Below are 21,468 nucleotides of genomic sequence, written 5' to 3'. Positions count from 1 at the left end.
ATGGCAGGTGAGGCCAGCTGGAGCTCTGGCCAGCCCCGGTGGAGCTCTGCTCCTGTGGGCTCCTGCAGAAAAAAAGCCCTAATTGCAAGATACCCTTCATCCAGGCAGCAGGTATCTACTATTGTACCCTAAATTTGCACTATAATAACAAGACGTGAAAACAACTCTAGTTTTAGGGTGTTCTCCTACGATACTGTAGGCCTGATTTCCAATCTACTGGCTCTGGAAGTCATACTCTTAGAAAGCCTGGGCAGAAAGGATCCCCAGATCCCCAATGTCTCTGGCAAGGGATGCCATCCTAAGAGACCAGGGGCTAACTGACGCACCACTGCACATGCACGCAAGTGGCAGCTAACAACTTGGGAAAGCACTAGTAGCTTGTCTGAAAAAGCTCATTCCTGAAGCGTTCACGTTCCTTTGCAATGGCCGGGGGTTCCTTGTCTTGCTCTCTGGCTGCACAACCATTTCTTCTCAGTGGAACAATTAGCGCTGCTCACAACTCTGTTGTTTAGATAAGCACACGGCCCTTCTCCTTCCACTTCAAAGCTGCAAGAGAAGAACAATAAAAGGGGCTAGTTTGCATATGCACATTGATATGTTTGTTTATGATATTTTTGCCTTTCCTTTCTTACATACAGGGCTATTTTTGAACAGGAACGCACAGGAATGCAGTTCCGGCTGGCTTGGTGTCAGGGGTGTGTGGCCTAATAAGCAAATGAGTTCCTGCTGGCTTTTTCTACCAAAAAAGCCCTGCTTACAGATGCAGTCCGAGTGAGGTGTATGAAACCATAAAGAGCGGAAACAGACCCAATTAAACTTTCTAAAGCTAGCCCTGACATGGATAGCCCAGGCAAACCCAATCTTGGAAGCTAAGCAGGGCCAACTCTGGCAAGTATTGGATGGGAGATCTCCTTGAAATGCCAGAGGTCGGGAGGTGGGGGCAGGCTTTACTCAGCCACCTCTCTGAATATCCTCAAGGCTCCCAGTAGGGGTCAGTCATTAGAGGTCATCATGACTTCCAGGTGGGTGCACGCACATATCCATAAAAATATAAAAATACCCCCCAAAAAAGGGATGAAGAAAGTTTAAAACTAAAAGAAACAAACAAACAAAAACTTTAAAAGCCTGAGGTCTCTACAGATCTACATATCTAACAGACACGTGTAGCCCCACTGTGTGGACCAAAAGATCTGTACAATGGGGCCACCCAGGGCTAGGATAAAGATTTCTCAAAACTAGGGGGACCCTCAGGTTTTCCAAGGGGAACATTTTTAAAATGAGGAGGGAAAGTAGAAAAAAATGCATGAGAAGACGTTGTAAGCTTTAGGCACAATCCCAAACAAGCCAATGCCTTGCATACAGTGTGCCAGGGAAGTCAAGGAAGGGTTCGGATCCCTACCCCAAGCACTGAACTAGATGTCTACTAATGCTGCAGTGAGCTGGAGAAACCCTGTGGGTTGCATATTGGGGGAGAAGAGGGGGACACGGAAGGGGAAAGTGGCAGCTGATGAGAGCGGAATACAGAAATGGCTTTAGGAGCAAGCGACAGTGGAAAGGGAAGAAGGGAATGGGGAATGGAGCTGGAGGTGATGAGATAGGAGAGGAAGGAAGTGGAACACAATGGAGGTGGAAGGAAGCAGAGACGGAACAAGTAGACATGGAAGGAAAGCAGGCCCAAAGGCAGTAGAGAAGCACCAGCTGGCAAGGTGGGGGGAGCAAGTGGGGATGTAAGGTGCCAGAAGTAGGGTTGTCCTCTGTGTGGTGGCAGCATGCTGCTCCCAGTTACAGTCCATTGCTTCACTAATTTTGGCAGTGGGGGGGAAATGGGGAGGGAGAAGCATTGATGGTAACATTCTAGGAATTTCCCCCAACCACCATGCTAAAGACCATTGGGAGAAATTCTAGAGCAGCACAGAGAAAGTGATGACAGACCTCCAAACTCCACCAGGCCTATAGCCAGGATTTTAAAAGGGGGGGGGGATGTAAAAAAGTCAGGGGGCACTTAGCAGGTCCCCTCCCCTGTCCACCGCTGCCATGACTCAGGGCACCCAACTCAGGGTGCCTGATCTTTCCTCCTACCCCCCTGCCACCACCACCCCTTGATGGCCCTTTGGTGTGGGAGGGGCAGCAGCTGCTCCTGGGTATCCCTCCCATGCATTTTAAATCATGGGGGGAGGGGGGAACAGCCCCTAACCTCTCAGCTTTCAACCCCACGGTGGTGGTAGGGGGGAAAGGGGAGGGAGGGAAGGTCAGGGGCATCTAAGTTGGAGCACCTGACAGAGAAGTCAGGGGGCAGGGCCCTTACAGGCTCCCTGTAGCTACAGGCCTGAGCTCCACCCTCCACGGGCATCCCCTAAAAATCTCCCAGCATTTGCTAGAGCAGGACTGGCAGCCCTAGCCAGAAGCCTCCTTTTTGTATCTGTGTTAGGAATTAAAGCAAAGTTGATGTAAGCCTTATGTGTGAAAACATCCTCAGGAGGGCCTGTGGTTTTTTTATTCATTCATTCATTCTTATATCCCGCCCTCCCCGCCAAAACAGGCTCAGGGCGGCTAACAACAATTTAACATCAGACAGTAAAAACAATAAGCAAACAATTAAATTTGTAATCCGTTATCAATTAAATAATTAAAACAATTTAAAACAGTTTAAAAGTATTAAAACAATTTTTGGTGCTAAACAATTTTGGTACAGTATGTTCAGTGATGTTGGGCATCTACATAGTTGGGCTGAAGGCCAGTCGAAATAGAGTTGTTTTGCAGGCCTTGCAGAACTGGGCAAGGTCCTGCAAGGCCCTTACCTTTTCTGGGAGTTGGTTCCAGCAGTGGGGGGGTCGCAATTGAGAAGGCTCTTTCTCTGGTAGCCTTCAGTCTCGCCTCCCTCGGCCCTGGGATTGACAGTAAATTCTGCAATCCAGATCTAAGTACCCTCTAGGGAACATGTGAGGAGAGACGGTTCCTAAAGTAGACAGGTCCTCGGCCATATAGGGCTTTAAAAATAATAACCAGCACCTTCTAGCGAATCCGGAATACTACTGGCAGCCAGTGCAGTTTGCGCAGTCCTGGCTGTATGTGTTCCCGTATAGAGATACCCAGTAACAGCCTGGCTGCCACATTCTGCACCAGCTGCAGTTTCCGGATCCGGGACATGGGCAGCCCCATGTAGAGGGCATTGAGTAGTCTAGTCTGGAAGTGACCATTGCATGAATCACAGTTGCTAAGTCGCTGTGCTCCAGGAAGGGGACCAACTGTCGTGCCCGCCTAAGGTGGAAAAAGGCGGATTTTGCAGTGGCTGCTATCTGGGCCTCCATAGCCAATGTGGGCTCCAGTAGCACCCCCAAGCTTCTGACTTTGGGCGCCGATATCAATGGTGCCCCATCGAAAGCTGGTAGGGGGATTTCCCTTCCTAGACCACCACAAACAAAGAACCTCGCTTTTCATTGGATTCAGCTTCAGACGACTCAGCCTGAGCCACCCTGCCATGGCTTGCAGTGCCAGGTCTAGACTTTCTGAGGCAGAGGTAGGCCGGCCATCCATCAGCAGATAGAGCTGGGTGTCATCAGCGTACTGATGGCAACCCAGTCCAAATCTCCGGACAATCTGGGCAAGGAGGCGCATATAGATACTAAACAACATCGGGGAGAGCACCACCCGCTGAGGCACCCCACAATTAAGCGGATGTCTCTGGGACAATTGTCCCCCAATCGCCATCCTTTGTCCCCGACCAAGGAGAAAAGAGAAGAGCCATTGCAAGGCCAACCCCTGAATCCCTGCATTGGCGAGGTGGTGAACCAGCAACTGATGGTTGACCGTGTCAAATGCCGCCGACAGGTCCAACAACATCAGCACTGCCGACCCACCTCGGGCCAGATGTCGCTGAAGATCATCCACTAAGGTGACCAGCACTGTCTCCATCCCATGGCCTGGGCGAAAGCCAGACTGGTGCGGGTCTAGGACGGCAGTGTCCTCCAGAAAACTCTAACTGCAGCGCTACTGCCCTCTCAATGATTTTACCCAAAAAGGGTAAATTCAAGACCGACCGAAGGGTGCCAATTCGGCTGGGTCTGATGTTGGTTTTTTCAAGAGGGGAAAGACTATCGCCTCTTTGAGGGGCCTTAGAAAAAGCCCCTCAGAGAGGGATCTATTTACAATATCAAGCACAGGATACTGATGCTCCATCCGGCACACTTTAATCAGCCAGGATGGACAAGGGTCCAAATCACATGTTGTTGGGCGCGCAGTAGAGAGGATTCTGTCGACTTCCTCCAAGCCGAGTGTTGTAAAACTGTCTTGAACTGATCCGGAAAACAGGCACGGAGCCTTGAGCTCACATACTGTTTCAATTGTGGCGGGGAGGTCGCGGCAGAGCAATGAGACTACGAAGAAAGTTGCAAAAGCCTCACAGCCTATTTCCAATTCCCTATGACTTGGTCTGCCTTGCAGCAGAGTTGTAAGAGTCCAAATGATACTAAATAATTGAGCCGGGCACGAATTCGCAGATGTAATCTTGGCCGCAAAGTAAGCTTTCTTTGTGGCTTTGACTGCCATCTCATAGGATCTCATATACTCTCTATAAGATGTTCTGGTCACTTCATCGTGAGTATGCTGCCACTGCCACTCTAGCCGTCTGAGCCTCCGTTTCATCAGCTGCAGATCCGTGTTGTACCACAGTGCCATCTTTGAGCGGGGGTGCAGAGGGTGCTGGGGAGCGATCTTGTCGATGGCCATGGTGAGCCAATTTTGCCAGGACTCGACCATGTCATCAAGTGAATCGCCAGGGGGCCACGGGCGAGCTAAAATATGCTCATCGCCTAAACGGGTTTGGGGTGGCACATCCACACGGTCCTTCAGGACATAGCGGTCCGACCATGGCACTGCACCAGCAGTAATTCGGGCCACTGTAACCCTCAATGCAAAGATCAAGTCCAGCATGTGCCCGGCCTGATGTGTGGATGTTGTTACAAATTGAGAGAGTCCTAGCGTAGCTATGGATGACACTAGGTCCATCGCCTGATTGGAGTCCACGTCATCGGCATGGACACTGAAATCACCCAGGATTAAAAGCCTTGGGTGTTCCAATGCCCAGCCTGTTGTGGCCTCCATCAGGGACGATAAGGCGCTGGCTGGTGTGTTAAGTGGTCGGTACACCAGCCAGATGACCAAACCCTCTCCAACATCCCACTTCAGACCTGCACATTCAATGCCGTCAATCTCTGGAGCCGGGAGAGCCCGGAAGGAGTAAGCCTCCTGTATGAATAGTGCCATGCCTCCCCCCCGCCCGCTAGTCCATGACTGGTGAAAGACTGAGTACCTTGGGAGGGTCACTTGGGACAGGGCTACCATCTCCCCGTCACGTACCCAGGTCTCAGTCACGCATGCCAGGTCCATATACTGTTCGCACAGGAAGTCCTGAAAGATTGAGGTCTTATTATTTATGGACCTGGCATTACATAACACCAGTGATGGAGGCGAGTAATTCAACCTGGCCCCACCCCTTATCACCATTGGGATGGGACGCAGACTGGAAGGGGGCCGAGCACCTACATGTCTCAGCCGCCTTCCATTACTTTTATGTCTGTTCCCACCATCATACCTTCCCCTCCCCAGGAGTACTGGAATCCCCAGGCCGGTCATCCCCCCCCCCCCACTATGGTCTCCGCAGCCACCTCAGACCAATATAGGATGCCCTGTTGCAATCCTGTATTCCAGTTCTTGAACATACTTGAGTTAAGGAAATAGGAACTCACTAGTTGTTGAAGGCAGTACCGTCAGGCCATTTCCAGCTCTCTCCTGGTTCTCTGAGAAGGCCCACCCAGTAGTTGAAGGATACTTTGTGAGGCACTGCAGAATTCTGATTTTTAAAACAAAACAACCAAGAAATATTGCTTTTCAGAAGAAGGACTTTCCCATATAAGGATGCCAACTGATTTGAAGAAAACATATTTTTTCAATCTCTGAGCAACTGGTAGAATTTTGTGTATAAAAGCCAAGATTTCAATGGGTTTCACACTTTTTTGAGGGGGAGTAAATGTGCAAAGTCATCAGCAAAAATGTCACACTGGACACATGCCTGTCCAGTGCAGTTCGTACCAGCCCCAGAGTCAAGCAGAAAGCTCTTGCAGTTAGTTCTACGCCTGTTCCCTGACTTGTCCTAAGTGTTACCCTTTGTTCCTAGCCTGGATAAAATGTGCAATCTTATGCACATTATAAAGGCAAGACCTGATATCTGATAGCACGAGAGGCAAACTGCAGTAGACAGTACTTTCTGTCGTACTCAACCACACCATGACCCATACCTCCTTCCTTTTGAACCACAGGTAGTAAAGTGAGGTGACCATCTTGGGTGGCAGATTTCAGGTACCATCAATGATGGCAAAAATGACAGTGCCAGATTAAACCCTGTAGAGACCCCTAGGCAGTTGAAATCTTGGGGGCCCCCTTACAAATTATCTCAGAGTCTGAGCACCCACCCCACTACCCCCAGCCCCTGCTGCAGCCTGCAGGCCTCTCTTAAAAGCCCCTTTGCCAAAGCTGTGGGAGACGCAAAGAGTGGCAAACTTGGCGATGATGCCAGCATCAGCTGCACCAGGCAAGTCGGGCAAAGAGCCGCTCAGTTGCTGCCTGTATGAGCAGGCTATGAGGGTTGCAAGCAGGGGGGAAACTGGGGGTGAAAGCCAGCCCAGGGCCCCTAAAAGTGTGGGGGCCCATAGGCCAGTGCTTACTTGGCCTAATTGTTAATCCGGTTCTGCAAAATGAGAGCGTTGACCTGACCAACAGGAAGATCTCCCGCTCAAACTCCTCTGGAATGGAGTTCCATATGACTCAGGATGGCTTCTGTACTCATCTCTTTCCTCTGACTGACAGTCCAGGGCTTTTTTTGTAGCAGGAACTCCTTTGCACCCCTCTTATGTAGCCAATCCTCCAAGAGCTTACAGGGCTCTTACTCCAGGACCTAATGTAAGCTCTTGGAGGATTGGCTACATTAGTTGGGTGTGGCCTAATATGCAAAGGAGTTCCTGCTACAAAAAAAGCCCTGACTGACACCATAGGCAAATGAATTTTTTGGTGGATGCTGTCAGTCATCTCAGAGCTGCTCACCCAGAATGCAGGCGAGTAGCAATTCTTAAAGTGAGGAATTGGATAGAATTCTGACTAAATGAAAATTCAGGGAATAGAATGATGATGGGGTGGAACCCATTGTACCCTTTTGCATTTCAATGAATTGTTCTGTCTCATGTTTCACTGAACAACTGGGAGATTGCTGCCAAGTCACCAGAGAATCGATTGTTCCATTACTATCACTGCACCAATATTATAAACGCCATACCCTATGAGACTGCTGGAGGGTATTGGTAATGATGTTGCACCTAGTATTATAATGGAGTTTTAAATTTTATGTACTGTATCTTAATGTATAGAAACTTCTATTGACCGCTTTTATGATTATATGTTTTAAGGCCATAATGGCCTGTTAGCTGCTCTGAGCCTACTTATGGGGAGGGCGAGATATAATTTTAATAAAATGTAATAAAAATAAAATCCATGGTAACATTAAAAAATACTAAGATTCATACAAAAAAAAGAACCTTAAGAGAAAGCAACACCTTCAAACATGATATTCTCTGCAAGCTCATTTGCAGCGCAGTCAGATATAAAACCACATGCACAACAGCTGAAAGGCATTTTGCAGCTTGAAGCATAGCTGAGAAATATAGCTGCCCACTTTATTCAAAAGAAATTATGAGCTCACACCCAAACTTGTACAATGTTGGTGCGGCAGCTACGTTGTGGAGGCTGCATTAGCAGCTCCTTCTCTTACCAGTTTCTCTAAGTTATCAATCACCGCCAAGGAGGCCCCAAGAGAGGAGCAGTGCTGTTGGCCGGCTTCCCAGGCCCCTTCCAGATCCAAGAAGTGAAAGCAGCTCCCTTGGGTCGTGATCCAGCCACGTGGGCAACAAGGGGTGGCAGTGACGGAGGAGGAGGACGGCAAATGGGGTTTAGCCACTGACAACAAGAATCATCATTGTTTTATGGGTCATGTTTGTAATCTCCATCCTTTCCTCAAGGGGCTTGGGGTGCAAATAGACATTAGAGAATAGGGTTGCCAATCTCCAGTTGGAGCAGGGAAAAGCCTTCTGCGAAAACCAGCCTCACAATTATAAGCAAAGTTTGTGTTCCATTGACAATTCTAAAATTACAGATTCATCACAGATTTTCAGTATTACAAAAAAAGTGCAAAAGGAACAAAAACCCACACCTAAAGTCACTCCAAAGGCAGTAAATGTCCGATATTCCTCCACAGCTGGGCGTTGGCTGAAATTCCAAAGAAAAAATCCTATATGGAGATCCACGCTCTGGAGAATAATAATTCAGTAAGGCAGTTTTTCAAGGAGACCTACGCTCCATAAAATTCTTCCTCTGTACAGCAAGGGACAGACAGTAGAATGCAACGCGGCAGTACTTTATCCAGTGTTTCGCTTTCGCTTCTACGAGCTTTCAAGAAAAATTATAGTCACATTCAAATGCTGATGCTTACAGTAATTTCTAGTTGGTATAGTAAGTCTAAATACAAACTTTGCTTATTATAGTGAGGCTGGTTTTCGCAGAGGGTTTTCCCCTGTTTCCCTGCTCCATTATCCGCGTAGCTCTTTGATGGTTGCTCAATCCCTAGTTGGAGGCAGGGGATCCCCTGGTTTGAAGGCCCTCCCCCCACTTCAGGGTCATCAGAAACCAGGGAGGGGGAGGGAAATGTCTGCTGGGCAGTCCATTATTCCCTACAGAGACTAATTCCCATAGAGTATAATGGAGAATTGATCTGCTGGTATCTGGGCTCTGGGGGGCTGTTTTTTGAGGTAGAGGCACCACGTTTGCAGCATAGCATTTGGTGCCTCTCCTCAAAAGACTGCCCAAGTTTCAAAAAGATTGGACCAGTGGTGTCCATAAAGGTGTCCCTATCCTTCATTATTTCCAATGGAGGGAAGGCATTTAAAAGGTGTGCAGTCCCTTTAAATGTGATGGCCAGAACTCCCTTGCTTGAGTTTATTTATTTATTATTTATTAATTTCATTTATATCCCGCCCTCCCCCACCTTGGCAGGCTCAGGGCGGCTAACAGCAATCCATAAAAACACACCATAATAAATAAAACATTAGAATTACATTATAGAACAATAAAACATTAAAACATTAAATTAAAAACCAGTCTAGTAGATACAATTATACTGCGGTATAGATCTTTGGACCGCATTGGCGGATCTTTAATTACCATTTTTCTTAGCAGTCCGAATATGCTGATTTAAAAAGGATGGTCTTGCAGGCCCTGCGGAACTGTTCAAGGCTCCGCAGAGCCCGCACCTCCTCGGGGAGTCGGTTCCATAGGGTAGGGGCCGCGATCGAGAAGGCCCGTATTCTGGTGCTCTGATATTTAACTTCCTTCGGCCCAGGGATAGTCATTAAGTTTTTCCCCGTTGACCTCAGTGCTCTCTGGGGTTCATATGGGGAAAGACGGTCCCTCAGGTAGGCAGGTCCTCGGCCATATAAGGCTTTAAAGGTAACGACCAACACTTTGTACTGGACCCGGTATATAATCGGCAGCCAGTGCAGTTCACGTAGTCCCGGCCATATATGCTCCCGTTTCGGGAGTCCCAACAACAGCCTGGCCGCCGCGTTCTGCACTAGCTGCAATTTCCGGGTCCGGCACAGAGGTAGCCCCAAGTAGAGGGCGTTACAGTAGTCTAGTCTTGAGGTGACCGTTGCGTGGATCACTGTTGCGAGGTCCCGGCGCTCAAGGAAAGGGGCCAACTGCCTTGCCCGCCTCAGATGGAAGAATGCTGACTTGGCAGTGGCTGCTATCTGGGCCTCCATCGATAATGAAGGCTCCAGTAAAACACCCAGACTCTTTACCTGGCGCGCTGCTTTCAATGGCGCACCATCGAAGGCCGGGAGAGCTATTTCCCTTCCCAGAGCGCCGCGACCCACGCATAGGACCTCTGTCTTCGCTGGGTTCAACTTCAGCCCACTCAGCCTGAGCCATGTCGCTACAGCCTGTAATGCCCGGTCGAGATTCCCTGGAGCGGGGTCGGGCCGGCCATCCATTAGTAGATAGAGCTGGGTGTCATCTGCATATTGATGACAACCCAGCCCAAACCGCCGGGCAATCTGGGCAAGGGGGCGCATATAGATGTTAAACAGCATCGGGGAGAGAACTGCTCCCTGGGGCACCCCACAATCCAGTGTGCGCCTCCGGGACCGCTCGCTCCCGATAGCCACCCTCTGTCCCCGACCTAGGAGAAAGGAGGAAAGCCATTGCAAGGCCAACCCCTCGACCCCAATGTCGGCGAGGCGGCGCGTCAGTAGCCGATGGTCGACTGTATCAAATGCAGCCGACAGATCTAACAGCATCAGTACCGCAACGCCGCCCCGATCCAGTTGCCGTTGGAGGTCATCCACTAAGGCGACCAGCACCGTCTCCGTCCCATGGCCCGGCCGGAAACCAGACTGACATGGGTCTAAAACAGAAGCGTCATCCAGAAACCCCTGTAGCTGCAACGCCACGGCCCTCTCAATAATTTTACCTAAGAACGGTAAATTGGACACCGGCCGGTAGTTCGCCAATTCGGCCGGGTCTGCTGTAGCTTTTTTCAGGAGAGGGCGGACCAAAGCCTCTTTCAGAGGTGTTGGAAAATGCCCCTCTAAAAGGGATCTATTTATGATGTCCCGTAAAGGGCATCTAAGCTCCCCTTGGCAAGATTTAATCAGCCAGGAGGGGCAAGGGTCCAGATCACATGTTGTCGGGCGAGCAGCAGAGAGGATTCTGTCGACTTCCTCCAGGCTGAGTGGGTCGAAGTGGTCCAGCACTAAACCTGAAGACAGGCACGGAGCCTCAATTTCACTCACTGTATCTAATGTGGTAGGCAGGTCTTGGCGGAGCAGCGAGATTTTATCTGCAAAGTATTTCGCAAATGCCTCACAGCCTATTCCTAATTCTCTAACATTTGGTTTGCCTTGTGGCAACGTTGTAAGATCCCCAATTATTCTAAATAATTGTGCTGGGCGCGAGTTTGCAGATGCAATCTTGGTTGCAAAGTAATCTTTCTTTGCAGCCTTGACTGCCACCTCATAAGACTTCATAAACGTTCTATAGGATGTTCTCGTTGCTTCGTCCCGAGTATGCCTCCACTGCCTCTCTAGTCGTCTGAGCCCTTGTTTCAGCTGGCGTAACTCCAAGGTATACCATGGAGCCAGCTTCGTGCGAGGGCGCAGAGGGCGCCGGGGTGCAATTTCGTCGATAGCCCTGGACAGCTGGCCCTGCCAGATTTCCACCAGGTCATCGAGGGAATTGCCAGTGGGCCAGGGATCCCTTAGGGCCGTTTGGAACCGTTCCGGGTCCATCAAGCCCCGAGGGCGAGCCAAAATAGGCTCTCCGCCCATACAGGGTTGGGGCGGCATCCCCACACGGGCCTTAAGGGCTAGGTGATCCGACCATGGTACCGCTTCTCCGGCGATATCGTTCACCAAAATCCCGGCTGCAAAGATCAGGTCTAATGTATGCCCGGCCTGATGCGTGGGAGTCGTGACAAATTGAGAGAGTCCCAGTGTCGCCATGGACGAGTTCAATTGTGTTTGTCACAACCTTGCCCCTGGCTCCACCCACAAAGTCCCCAGATATTTCTTGAATTGGACCTCGCAATGATATTACAGAAAGAGTAAAAAAGCTGCCACTCCATGTCTCTGAACTCATTTCCTCACAGTGTCTAGTTCAGAGGATGGCAAATTATGGCCCAAGATAGGGTTGCCAACTTTGAGTTGGGAAATTCCTGGAGATTTTGGGGGGGGGGGGTAGAATCTGAGGGGGGGCATTGTGGGAGGACCTCAGCAGGGTATAATACAGTAGAGCTCACCCTCCAAAGCAGCCATTTTGTCCCGGGGAACTGTTCTCTGTCATCTAGGCTGCAAGTGGAAGCACAGAAATCATCTGTTTGAAAAGCTTCCCAAATCCTGACCAAGTGACTATACTATTTGGCAGGATAGGTGGGAGATAGGTGGCCAATCAAAGGCAGGACCATTGCCATTTTCAGGGCTTTTATTGTAGAAAAAGCCCAGCAGGAGCTCATTTGCATATTAGGCCACACCCCTGATGGCAAGCCAGCTGGAACTGTATTCCTGTGTATTCCTGTTCAAAAATAGCCCTCGCCATTTTTTTTAAAAATGCAAGTTTTTAAAATCAATCTTATATTCTGACATACTTGTAATAGTAAACCATTGTAAAACAGATTTTATTTTAAGTGTGCTAGTGATGGAAGGTATAATAATGAATTTAATAGTGTTCTTTGTATAACTACATAGCAGCTTGATTTTAAAACAGATTTATACTTGAATCGACGGATATATTAAAATAATGTTACATTAAAAGACAAAACAACCACAACAAAAGATGTTCATTGGGCATCAGCCAGTTACCCATCTGAGGGACCAGATGTTTCTTGCTACTTCTTGAGCTAAACAACCTGACACAAGTTTCAGATAAGTGTGAGCCAACTGTTGCCCTTTCTCAAAAGAATATTTGTATGCCATGATTTCATTGGTTATAATACATGACCAAGCTTGGGCCAACACTAAAGGTGTTCTCTTTGCAAAACCAATGTGAATGTTTCCCTTTCACACCAATATTGATTCACAATTAGAAATGTTGTGAAGTCAGTGTTTTCCATATTACGGGGGGTGGGAAGAGTGTCATAACAAGAAGTATTTCTGTGGACTGATACCACCCCCCCAGTGGTCCCCCCCCAAAGAATAACAAAAAGAAAGGCGCAACTTGAAAATATACAATAATTGCCTTTGTGAAAGGGTAGAACCAAGTATTAAAGGTCAGCCAGACAAGTTTGTGTGCACAACAATTTGGAAACAATAATTTGTTGATGCTTTTGCCATCAAGTCACAGCTGACAAATGTCAATCCCTGGTGTGGTTTTCGAGGCAAGAGACATTCAGAGGTGGTTTGCCACTGCCCGTCTCTGCATCACAACCCTAGTATTTCTTGGTGGTCTCCCATCCAAATACTAGCCAGGGCTGACCCCGCCTAGCTTCTAAGATGAGATTGTCAAGTTAGTCTGGGCAATCCGGGTTAGAGCAGGAAACAATAGTACACTCTATAGCACACGAAAACCTGCTCACCTTTGGAACAGTGGTACCAAATATGTATATGTGTGACAAAATAGGTGCACCTGTGGGCTTTCACACTTGATGACATAATCAGGTGTCAATTCACCCTAAATATTATCTGTAGGCTACAGACATGGGGTGTGTGTGTTGAATTTCTAAATTTCACTGTACGTTAATTTCCACTCACTTGTAAAAACAAAGACAGTTGTTATCAAGCCCACAATCTGGATGGTGAAGACTATCAGAACAATCCACGTGATAGAGTTTTGGACCCTGGAGTTTGACCGAACATCTGCAGAGTTTAACACAGAAGATAATTACAATCAGGTTTTCCTGTTTATTTCCATTCCACTCTTCCTTTAAGGAGATCTAGTCCCTTGTTTACTCTCTCAGTGACTGTGCGAGGCACGGTATGTAGAAGACAAGCACCTTCCCCAAGCTGAATCTAGAACCCTGGCCACTTTCTACACTGGCCAGCAACTAATTGGTGAGGTGCTTTGGAGGCCAGTACCATAATCTAGAACTCCGAAGAACCCATAATGAGTAGAGAGATTCTTGTAGAATGACCTGCCTCATTCACTGATATGGAGAGCTTTGAAAAAGTGCAGAGTAGACCTTGAACCACCATCACATGTTAGATCAGGCCCAAAGGCTCCTATGCTATTCAGGGCTGGACACAGGAAGTCAATTATTAGCTGTGACTTAGGGAGATCTGCAGGAGCACTGGTCACTTTCCCTTGATATTGCAAATGACTAGAGCAAGTGTGGCTATGATAGTACACAGTCAACATGGCATAACGGTTAGCATAAGACAGAGAAGGAGTAACGGTACATTATAAATAACCACAGAACATAAAGGACAGTCACTAGCATACTATGAACAACTCAAGCCCAAATAAAGCAATATAGCCATTAGTAGCAGGAAAAGACACTTATGTTCATGCAGTGATGTTCTTGTTGTCCATGAAGTCCATAATGAAGACCCCAGGTTCTTTATTCTCCATTTCAGTTTTAAAAAATATTCTGCAGATAGTATATGCTTCAATTATTGAATGGGACACCAAACAGAGGACTATTGCAATCTGTGATCTGCTTTTTGTTGTTCAGTCGCACAGTCGAGTCTGACTCTTTGTGACACCATGGACAAAGTCAAGCCAGGCCCTCCTGTCTTCCAACATCCTCCGAAGTCTGCTTAAATTTGTGTTCGTTACATCAATAATGCTGTCCAGCCATCTCCTCTTTTGCCGTCCCCTTCTACTTTTGCCTTCTGTCTTTCCCAGCATCAGGATCTTCTCTAGTGAGTGCTCCCTTCTCATTTGGTGGCCAAAGTATTTGAGCTTCAGCATCTGACCTTCCAGGGAACAGTCTGGGTTGATTTCCCTTAGGACTGACTGATTTGATCTTCTTGCAGTCCATATCCCGTTCTGACAGTTGCTTCTTGATCCTTATACAGGTTTTTCAGGAGACGTGAGGTGGGCTGGTACTCCCATCTTTTTAAGGACTTGCCACAGTTTGTTGTGATCCACACAATCAAAGGCTTTAGCATAGTCAATGAAACAGAAATAGACTTTTTCTGATACTCCTGTGCTTTCTCCATAATTCAGCGAATGTTGGCAATTTGATCTCTAGTTCTTCTACCTCTCCAAAACCCAGCTTGAACTTCTGGTAGTTCCTGATCTACATATTGCTAAAGCCTAGCTTGTAGGATCTTTAACATGACCTTGCTGGCATGTGAAATGAGTGCGATGGTGCGATAGTTTGAACATTCCTTGGCATTACCCTTCTTTGGGATTGGAATATAAACTGACCTTTTCCAATCCTGTGGCCACTGTTGCGTTTTCCAAATTTGTTGATATAATGTGTGCATCACTTTAACAGCATCATCTTTTAGGACTTTGAATAGCTCAACTGGGATACCATCATTTCCGCTCACTTTGGTTAGTAATGCTTTCTAAGACCCATTTGACTTCACACTCCAGGATGTCTGGCTCAAGGTCAGCAATTTCACTGTCATGGTTGTCAAGGACATTGAGATCCTTTTTGTATAATTCTTCTGTGTATTCTTGCCACCTCTTCCTGATCTCTTCTGCTTCTGTTAGGTCCCTACCATTTTTGTCCTTTATCGTGGCCATCTTTGCACGAAACGTTCCCTTGATTTCTCCAATTTTCTTGAAGAGATCTCTTGTCCTTCCCATTCTTTTATTTTCCTCTATTGCTTTGCATTGTTCCTTCAGGAAGGCCTCCTTATCTCTCCTTGATGTTTTTTGGAAATCTGCATTCAGTTGGGTGAATTTTTCCTTTTCACCTTCGCCTTTTGCTTTCCTTCTTTCCTCAGCTATTTGTAAAGCCTCATCAGACAGCCACTTTGCTATCTTGCATTTTTTTTGGGGGGGGGGATGGTACTGATTGCTGCCTTCTGTACAATGTTATGAAACTCTGTCCATGGTTCTTCCGGCACTCTGTCTATCCACTCTAATTCCTTAAACCTATTCTTCACCTCCACTGTATATTCATAAGGGATGTGATCAAGGTCAAACCCAAATGGCCTAATGACTTCCTCAGTTTTCTTCAGTTATGTGTCTAATTCTCCTATCGCATACAACTCAGCCTAAACCAGGACTCAATCCATATGCAAGGTTAGATAAGGATAATAAAGTACCTGGGGTCTTCACTGTGAACTTCATGGACAACTAGAATATCACTGCATGGGTATGAGTGTTTTTTCCTGCTACTAATAGTTCTATTGCTTTATTTGGACTTGAGTTGCTCATAGTATTCTAGTGATGGGTCTTTATGTTCTATAATGGTTAGCATGTCATACTAGAATCTGGGAGACTGATTCAGATCTCTGCCACAGAAGTTCGCTGGGTGACCTTGGGTCAGTCACTATCCCTCAGTCTAACCCATCTCACAGGGTTGGGCTGTGAGGATAAAAACAGGAAAGGAGAATGTCATAAGCTGCTTAGGAAAAAAGCAAGGAATAAATGTTTTTAAAATATACAAAACAGATTAGGTTTGAAATACGGGGAATCAGCATTCTGTACCTTCAGCAGAATCTGCTGTAAGTATATTTTTATATCTGAGGCTTAAATGGCTTTGAAGCTTCTTTTGGCACATTTATTTGGAAGCTGATGGACATAGCTTGCAATAAAAATGAAAAGTTCTCACCAATACAAGTATTGTCAACTAATTTATACAGAAGCCACTTTAAGCCTCACATATATAAAAAAAGGCTCCACATCAAGTTTTCTCCAGCTGTGTTCAGTTTGCCAGCATCTGAATAACTTTTGGCTGGGCCTTTGATCTGATCCAACAATGTGGACTTTATGCTCTTGAGAAGCTCAATTTACCTTTTCTGTTGCTATCGTTGAAGTTGAAGTCAACCCACTGCTCAATCAGCATCAGCTCATCCGTATGGTCCTTCTCATTCTCACTGAATGTCTCTCCTTTAAAGGATAAGTGACAATGGATTCCAGATTGTAATTCCCACAGAAATTTTAGCTAAAACTGAACTGAATAGTAATGAGAAAGATTGCAGGGAGGGGTGTCTTCGAGGGCTAAATGGTACTGTTTGGAGACTGGGCTTTGTCCACAGTTGGCATTCAGTGGGACAGTGGGGGAGGGAATCAGTGGAGTAAAAGACAACATCCATCAACAACTCAACATCTCTTCCAGCTGCATAACAGGAAGTGACATCACCACACTGCAGACTAGAAATCTTAGAATGTTCCATAGCTCAGAGACATCAGCCACAAGTGGTGTTGTGGCACCAACAGATTTCATTTTGGTACGTCCTGCCCCCCACAATTTTCATGGGTGATAATCTTACTAGAGACTGATGTGGCTTGGAAATACCCTACTTTCCATGGTGGTCTTCCCAACATGCACCTATGGAAATACATAGATTTAGGCAGGGGTGGAATTCTAGCAGGAGCTCCTTTGCATATTAGGCACACACCCCTGATGTAGCCAATCCTCCAAGAGCTTACAAGGCTCTTTTTTGTAAGCTCTTGAAGGATTGGCTACATCAGGGGTGTGTGGCCTAATATGCAAATGACCTCCTGCTAAAATTCCACCCCTGGATATGGTAACTTCGTTCAGTTGGGGCCATATGCAAAAGGAAGCAGGTTTAACACAGATGTTCTTAGCTGGCTTTGGAATTGTATGTGAAAGTGGATATTGAGTGTACAAGTGCTCAGCCAGGGTTGTGTGCATGTAGCTCTAAAGTATATTGAATCCCCTTGGTCAGCTGTTTGGCAAAGTAGAAATGGCCACATTCAAATCCGCCCCCCTCCAAGTAATTATCAGTACAATGTTAGCTTTCTTTAAAGGCCCACATTTATACAATCTTGGTGGTTGTTGTTACACACTATGGGACAAAGGAATCTGACTCTGTCAGGTTGCCTTGGAGTTTCCTGCCATTTGATGGAACAGGAGAAATGAAACAATGGAACAACATTATGGTAAAAGTATTTATTTACTTCCAAAATGTCTCCTGTGATTATGCTTCCAGATGTTACTAGCTCTGCATATGTCAGGCATAATATCCAGATTTCTTTACCTTTCCCTTTGGAACCAGGTGTCGTGTCTGAGTTTCCAGAAGCGGTTGGCTGTGAATTTTCTTTCTGCCTGCAAATTAGAAACTCCAGAATTCATTCGACATAATCAAAAACAGTTAAAAATTATCACAGGTGGGTAGCCATGTCAGTCTGTAGCAGCAAAACAAAATCTGAATCCAGTAGCATCTTAAAGACCAATAACGTTTTTCCTGGGAGATTCAAAGCTCATGCAGTCAGATGTAATGCAGTTAAGATTTATAATGCTGAATGTCAACAACTATTTTTTTGAAATGCCATCAAGTCACTTCTCTACTCTGTGCCCTGTTTTGTACATCTGCTTTGTTATACATGAGGCCTTTATGATGTTCACCTCTACCATCCCTCCCCTCCCCAAGAGAAATGTGTCAAAGGAGGCAGACAAAAAGACCACCTACCTAGTAAGTGAGCTTCCAGTTTCCTAGTTTAGAGGGAAAGAAAACTTTATTTTACTAAAAAAACCCCAATGAATCAGAGATAATAACTACAAATAGAATGCAATCTTATACACCCTTATCTGAGTGTAGGCCCTGTGGAAACCATGTGGCACTTAGTTCAGAATGAAAATGCATAGGATTGGGATGCTACTTGAATAACCATTTGGATTTTAACTGATTAACAAAATCCAATTAATGAGAATGGGTTATAGCTAAGAAGCAACATCTGCCTTGCACTATGTTATCAATAAATAGTGCATTGCCCCTGTAACTTTTCACTTTCAAGAAGAAAAGCATAGTGATTTTTTAATAGACACATGCAATGGCCATTCAAACCTTCCTAGCTTTCGGCCAGACTAATGTGTTTCATGTGGGGCTGCCCTGGATGACTGTCCAATAAATTAGTTCTACTTAGAGCTTTTTTTTGTAGAAAAAGCCCAGCAGAAACTCATTTGCATATTAGGCCAAACCCCCTGATGTCACCATTGTTTCACATGGCTTTTTGTAGAAAAAGCCCAGCAGGAACTCATTTGCATATTAGGTTACAAACCCCACCCCACCCCTGATGTCAGGCCAGCCGGAACTGCATTCCTGTGTGTTCCTGCTTAAAACAAAACAAAACCCCCTGGTTCTACTGCAAATGAAGATTTCTGAAAAAGGTTGTTTAGCCAATGAGGGAATATTAAGCTTCCTCATTTTCACTGGCTTATTACCTTATGGATAAAATTCACAGTGCTGGTTTTAAACCCACCTGGTTACTTGTACTTGTCATCTGTTCCCTGGGAATCACAATATGTGATTCATGAGCCCCAGATTCTCTGCAGACAGTACAAAGTGGGATTTGATCCTCCACGCAGAAGAGATGTACATCGTCTTCATGTTTTTCACACACGTCCTCTGCTGTGAGTTCTGTTTCCTCTATGGTTCTAAGTCTAGGGCTATCTCCCATTTTTGCAGGAGGTTCCAGATGTGGTTGTGTCCTTTTGTTCTGGATGATTTCTCTGTCACTGGAGCAGGTGACTTTCTCTTTTAGATCTTTCCTCTAAGGACTGCTTGGTGCGCGTGTAACCTCAATTGCTAGGGATTACACAAGTCATAAAAATTGTGTTCGCAGAGTCAGTGGTCAGATGTTGAGAGAAGACTCCAAACAAACCAAATGCTTTATTTTAAAGTATACAGGCAGAGAGCTCACTGTAGAAAACAGAGGAGACATTCTTACATACTCAACAGAAGTTATAAGAGATACACAAAATGTAAGCAGTTAAAGTTTTCATGGGTGGGTGGAACTTCGTTTTGGGCTGCAGCTAGTTAACTGAAATCCCATTGAAATTAATGGGCCTGGTCCATTGTTATTTCAAGGGAGGGGGAGGAGGAGAAGGAGGATGAGAAGATTAGAGTTATACAGCACCCTTCACTACCTGAAAGAGTCTCAGAGCAGCTAATAAACTCCTTTCCCTTCCCCTCTGAGAGGTAGGTGGAGCTGAGAGAGCTCTAACAGAAACTGCTCTTGAGAGGGACAGCTCTGTGAGATGACTGACTCAAGGTCACATCAGCAAGTACATGTGGAAGTTAGGAATCAAACCCAGTTAATCCAGATAAGAGTCTGCACACTTAACCACTACACCAAGCTGGCTCTCCTATGATGTAAGTAATGTTAGGTGGATCAGGGTCTATGTTTTTCACCCTTTGTTAACACCACTACTGACCCAATTATCAGTGAGGTAATATATAAAAGCGCTTGCCCAGAGGGATAGCCGTGTTCAGCTGTTACAGGAAACCAAAAACTGATTTCCATAACACCTTAACAGAACCTATGTCATCAGATGCATATAGTGCGTCTTCACTTAGCAGACATGCGGGCATAGGAAAATCAGACAAATGCTGGAGTCAGGAGGCCATGAAATGCAAGAGGTACAGTCTGTGAAATTTTTAAGTGATGTTAAAATGTAGACCAGTAAGGCACTATGACTGTTCACAACACAACCACAGTAATGTATCACATTTTTTATCACGCAGAAACTTGTTCTGTCTGTGCATCGTGGTCCCAATTTGAATTGGGGTTCTATGAGATTGTAAGGTTGCAAGCACTCTCTTCTAAGGAATAATGCTGGGAGTGCTATGTTTGGGTGACGTTCTAGGATATTCCCCTAATTGCTATAGCAAAGACCACAGAGACATGGAGAATTTCCTAAAGTGTAATTACAGAGGTAATTTTCCAGCCATTTTTTTTCCAGTTCTCAGTTCTTTGATGGTGGGGGATTGAGACTGAGGGTGGGGGTTTTCCTGACAGGCAAATTACATGCCTATAACAATTGAGTTCTCAGCAGGGAACTCGTAACTGACACTTGACTAAAAATCTTTGTGGAGGACAAGTGTAAAATATAGTGAGTAGGTAAGCCCTTGGCAATCCTAAACCAGTGCTTGGTAAGCATGAAAAAAGTGGAATCAGTGGGGGCTGAGAATGTTAAAAGACTGCCCTATTTAGGCTGCCAATGTGGCATGGGAAATTCCTAGAGTTTTTGGAGGTGAACAGCACAATTTGGTGTGGAAAGAAAGCTTAAACAGGTAAAGTTATCAGCCTCCAGATAGGGCCTGGAAATCTCCTGGATCTAGGCTTGCCAATCCCCAGGTCCCAGCGGGGGTTCTTCCACTTTCCCACGCTTCTTCCCGCCCCCAGTAAGCTGGCCGGCAGGGGAAGCCCCGCCCCCAAAGCCACCATGTGACTTTCCACCTCCAGAGGCTCCAGTCTCCGATTGGAAAGGCTTCCTCTTGGGATGAGGTGTCTGTGTTACTTGGAAGAAGTTGGCTGCAACTTGTGAGTAGGCTTTTGCTTTTGACATGTACTGGCTGCAATAGGTTTGCCAATCCCCAGGTGGGGGCAGGGGATCCCCTGGTTTGGAGGCCCTCCCCCCGCTTCAGGGTCATCAGAAAGCGAGGGGGGGGGAGGGGAGGGAAATGTCTGCTGGGAACTCTGTTATTCCCTATGGAGATTTATTCCCATAGAAAATCATGGAGAATTGATCCACGGGTACCTGGGGCTCTGGGGGGGGCTGTTTTTGGGGGTAGAGGCACCAAATTTTCAGTATAGCATTTAGTGCCTCTCCCCAAAATACCCTCCAAGTTTCAAAAAGATTGGACCAGGGGGTCCAATTCTATGAGCCCCAAAAGAAGGTGCCCCTATCCTTCATGATTTCCTATGGAAGGAAGGAATTGAAAAGGTGTGCCATCCCTTTAAATGTGATGGCCAGAACTCCCTTTGGAGTTCAATTATGCTTGTCAC

The 21,468-nt window shown here is 46.3% G+C and overlaps 1 protein-coding gene across 1 annotated transcript in view; it reads right to left on the bottom strand.

Moving 5' to 3' along the window:
• Positions 1–392: 392 nt before the first annotated feature.
• The window catches only part of LOC132571943 (C-type lectin domain family 2 member D-related protein-like), a 34,139-nt gene continuing 13,063 nt past the window's right edge, over positions 393–21,468 (bottom strand). The window contains exons 3-8 of the mRNA XM_060238735.1: positions 17,718–17,785; positions 16,507–16,602; positions 13,344–13,448; positions 7,817–8,001; positions 5,745–5,848; positions 393–546 (exon numbers count right to left, since the gene is read on the bottom strand). Of these exons, the coding sequence (XP_060094718.1) occupies positions 408–546; positions 5,745–5,848; positions 7,817–8,001; positions 13,344–13,448; positions 16,507–16,602; positions 17,718–17,785 (697 nt within the window). The 3' untranslated portion in view covers positions 393–407. The remainder of the gene's footprint in view (positions 547–5,744; positions 5,849–7,816; positions 8,002–13,343; positions 13,449–16,506; positions 16,603–17,717; positions 17,786–21,468) is intronic.

This window comes from Heteronotia binoei, chromosome 5 (genome assembly GCF_032191835.1).
Source record: "Heteronotia binoei isolate CCM8104 ecotype False Entrance Well chromosome 5, APGP_CSIRO_Hbin_v1, whole genome shotgun sequence".
NCBI classification, from domain to species: domain Eukaryota; kingdom Metazoa; phylum Chordata; class Lepidosauria; order Squamata; family Gekkonidae; genus Heteronotia; species Heteronotia binoei.
Note: the sequence above shows the minus strand (reverse complement) of the source record. Positions and strands in the feature narration are given on the sequence as shown.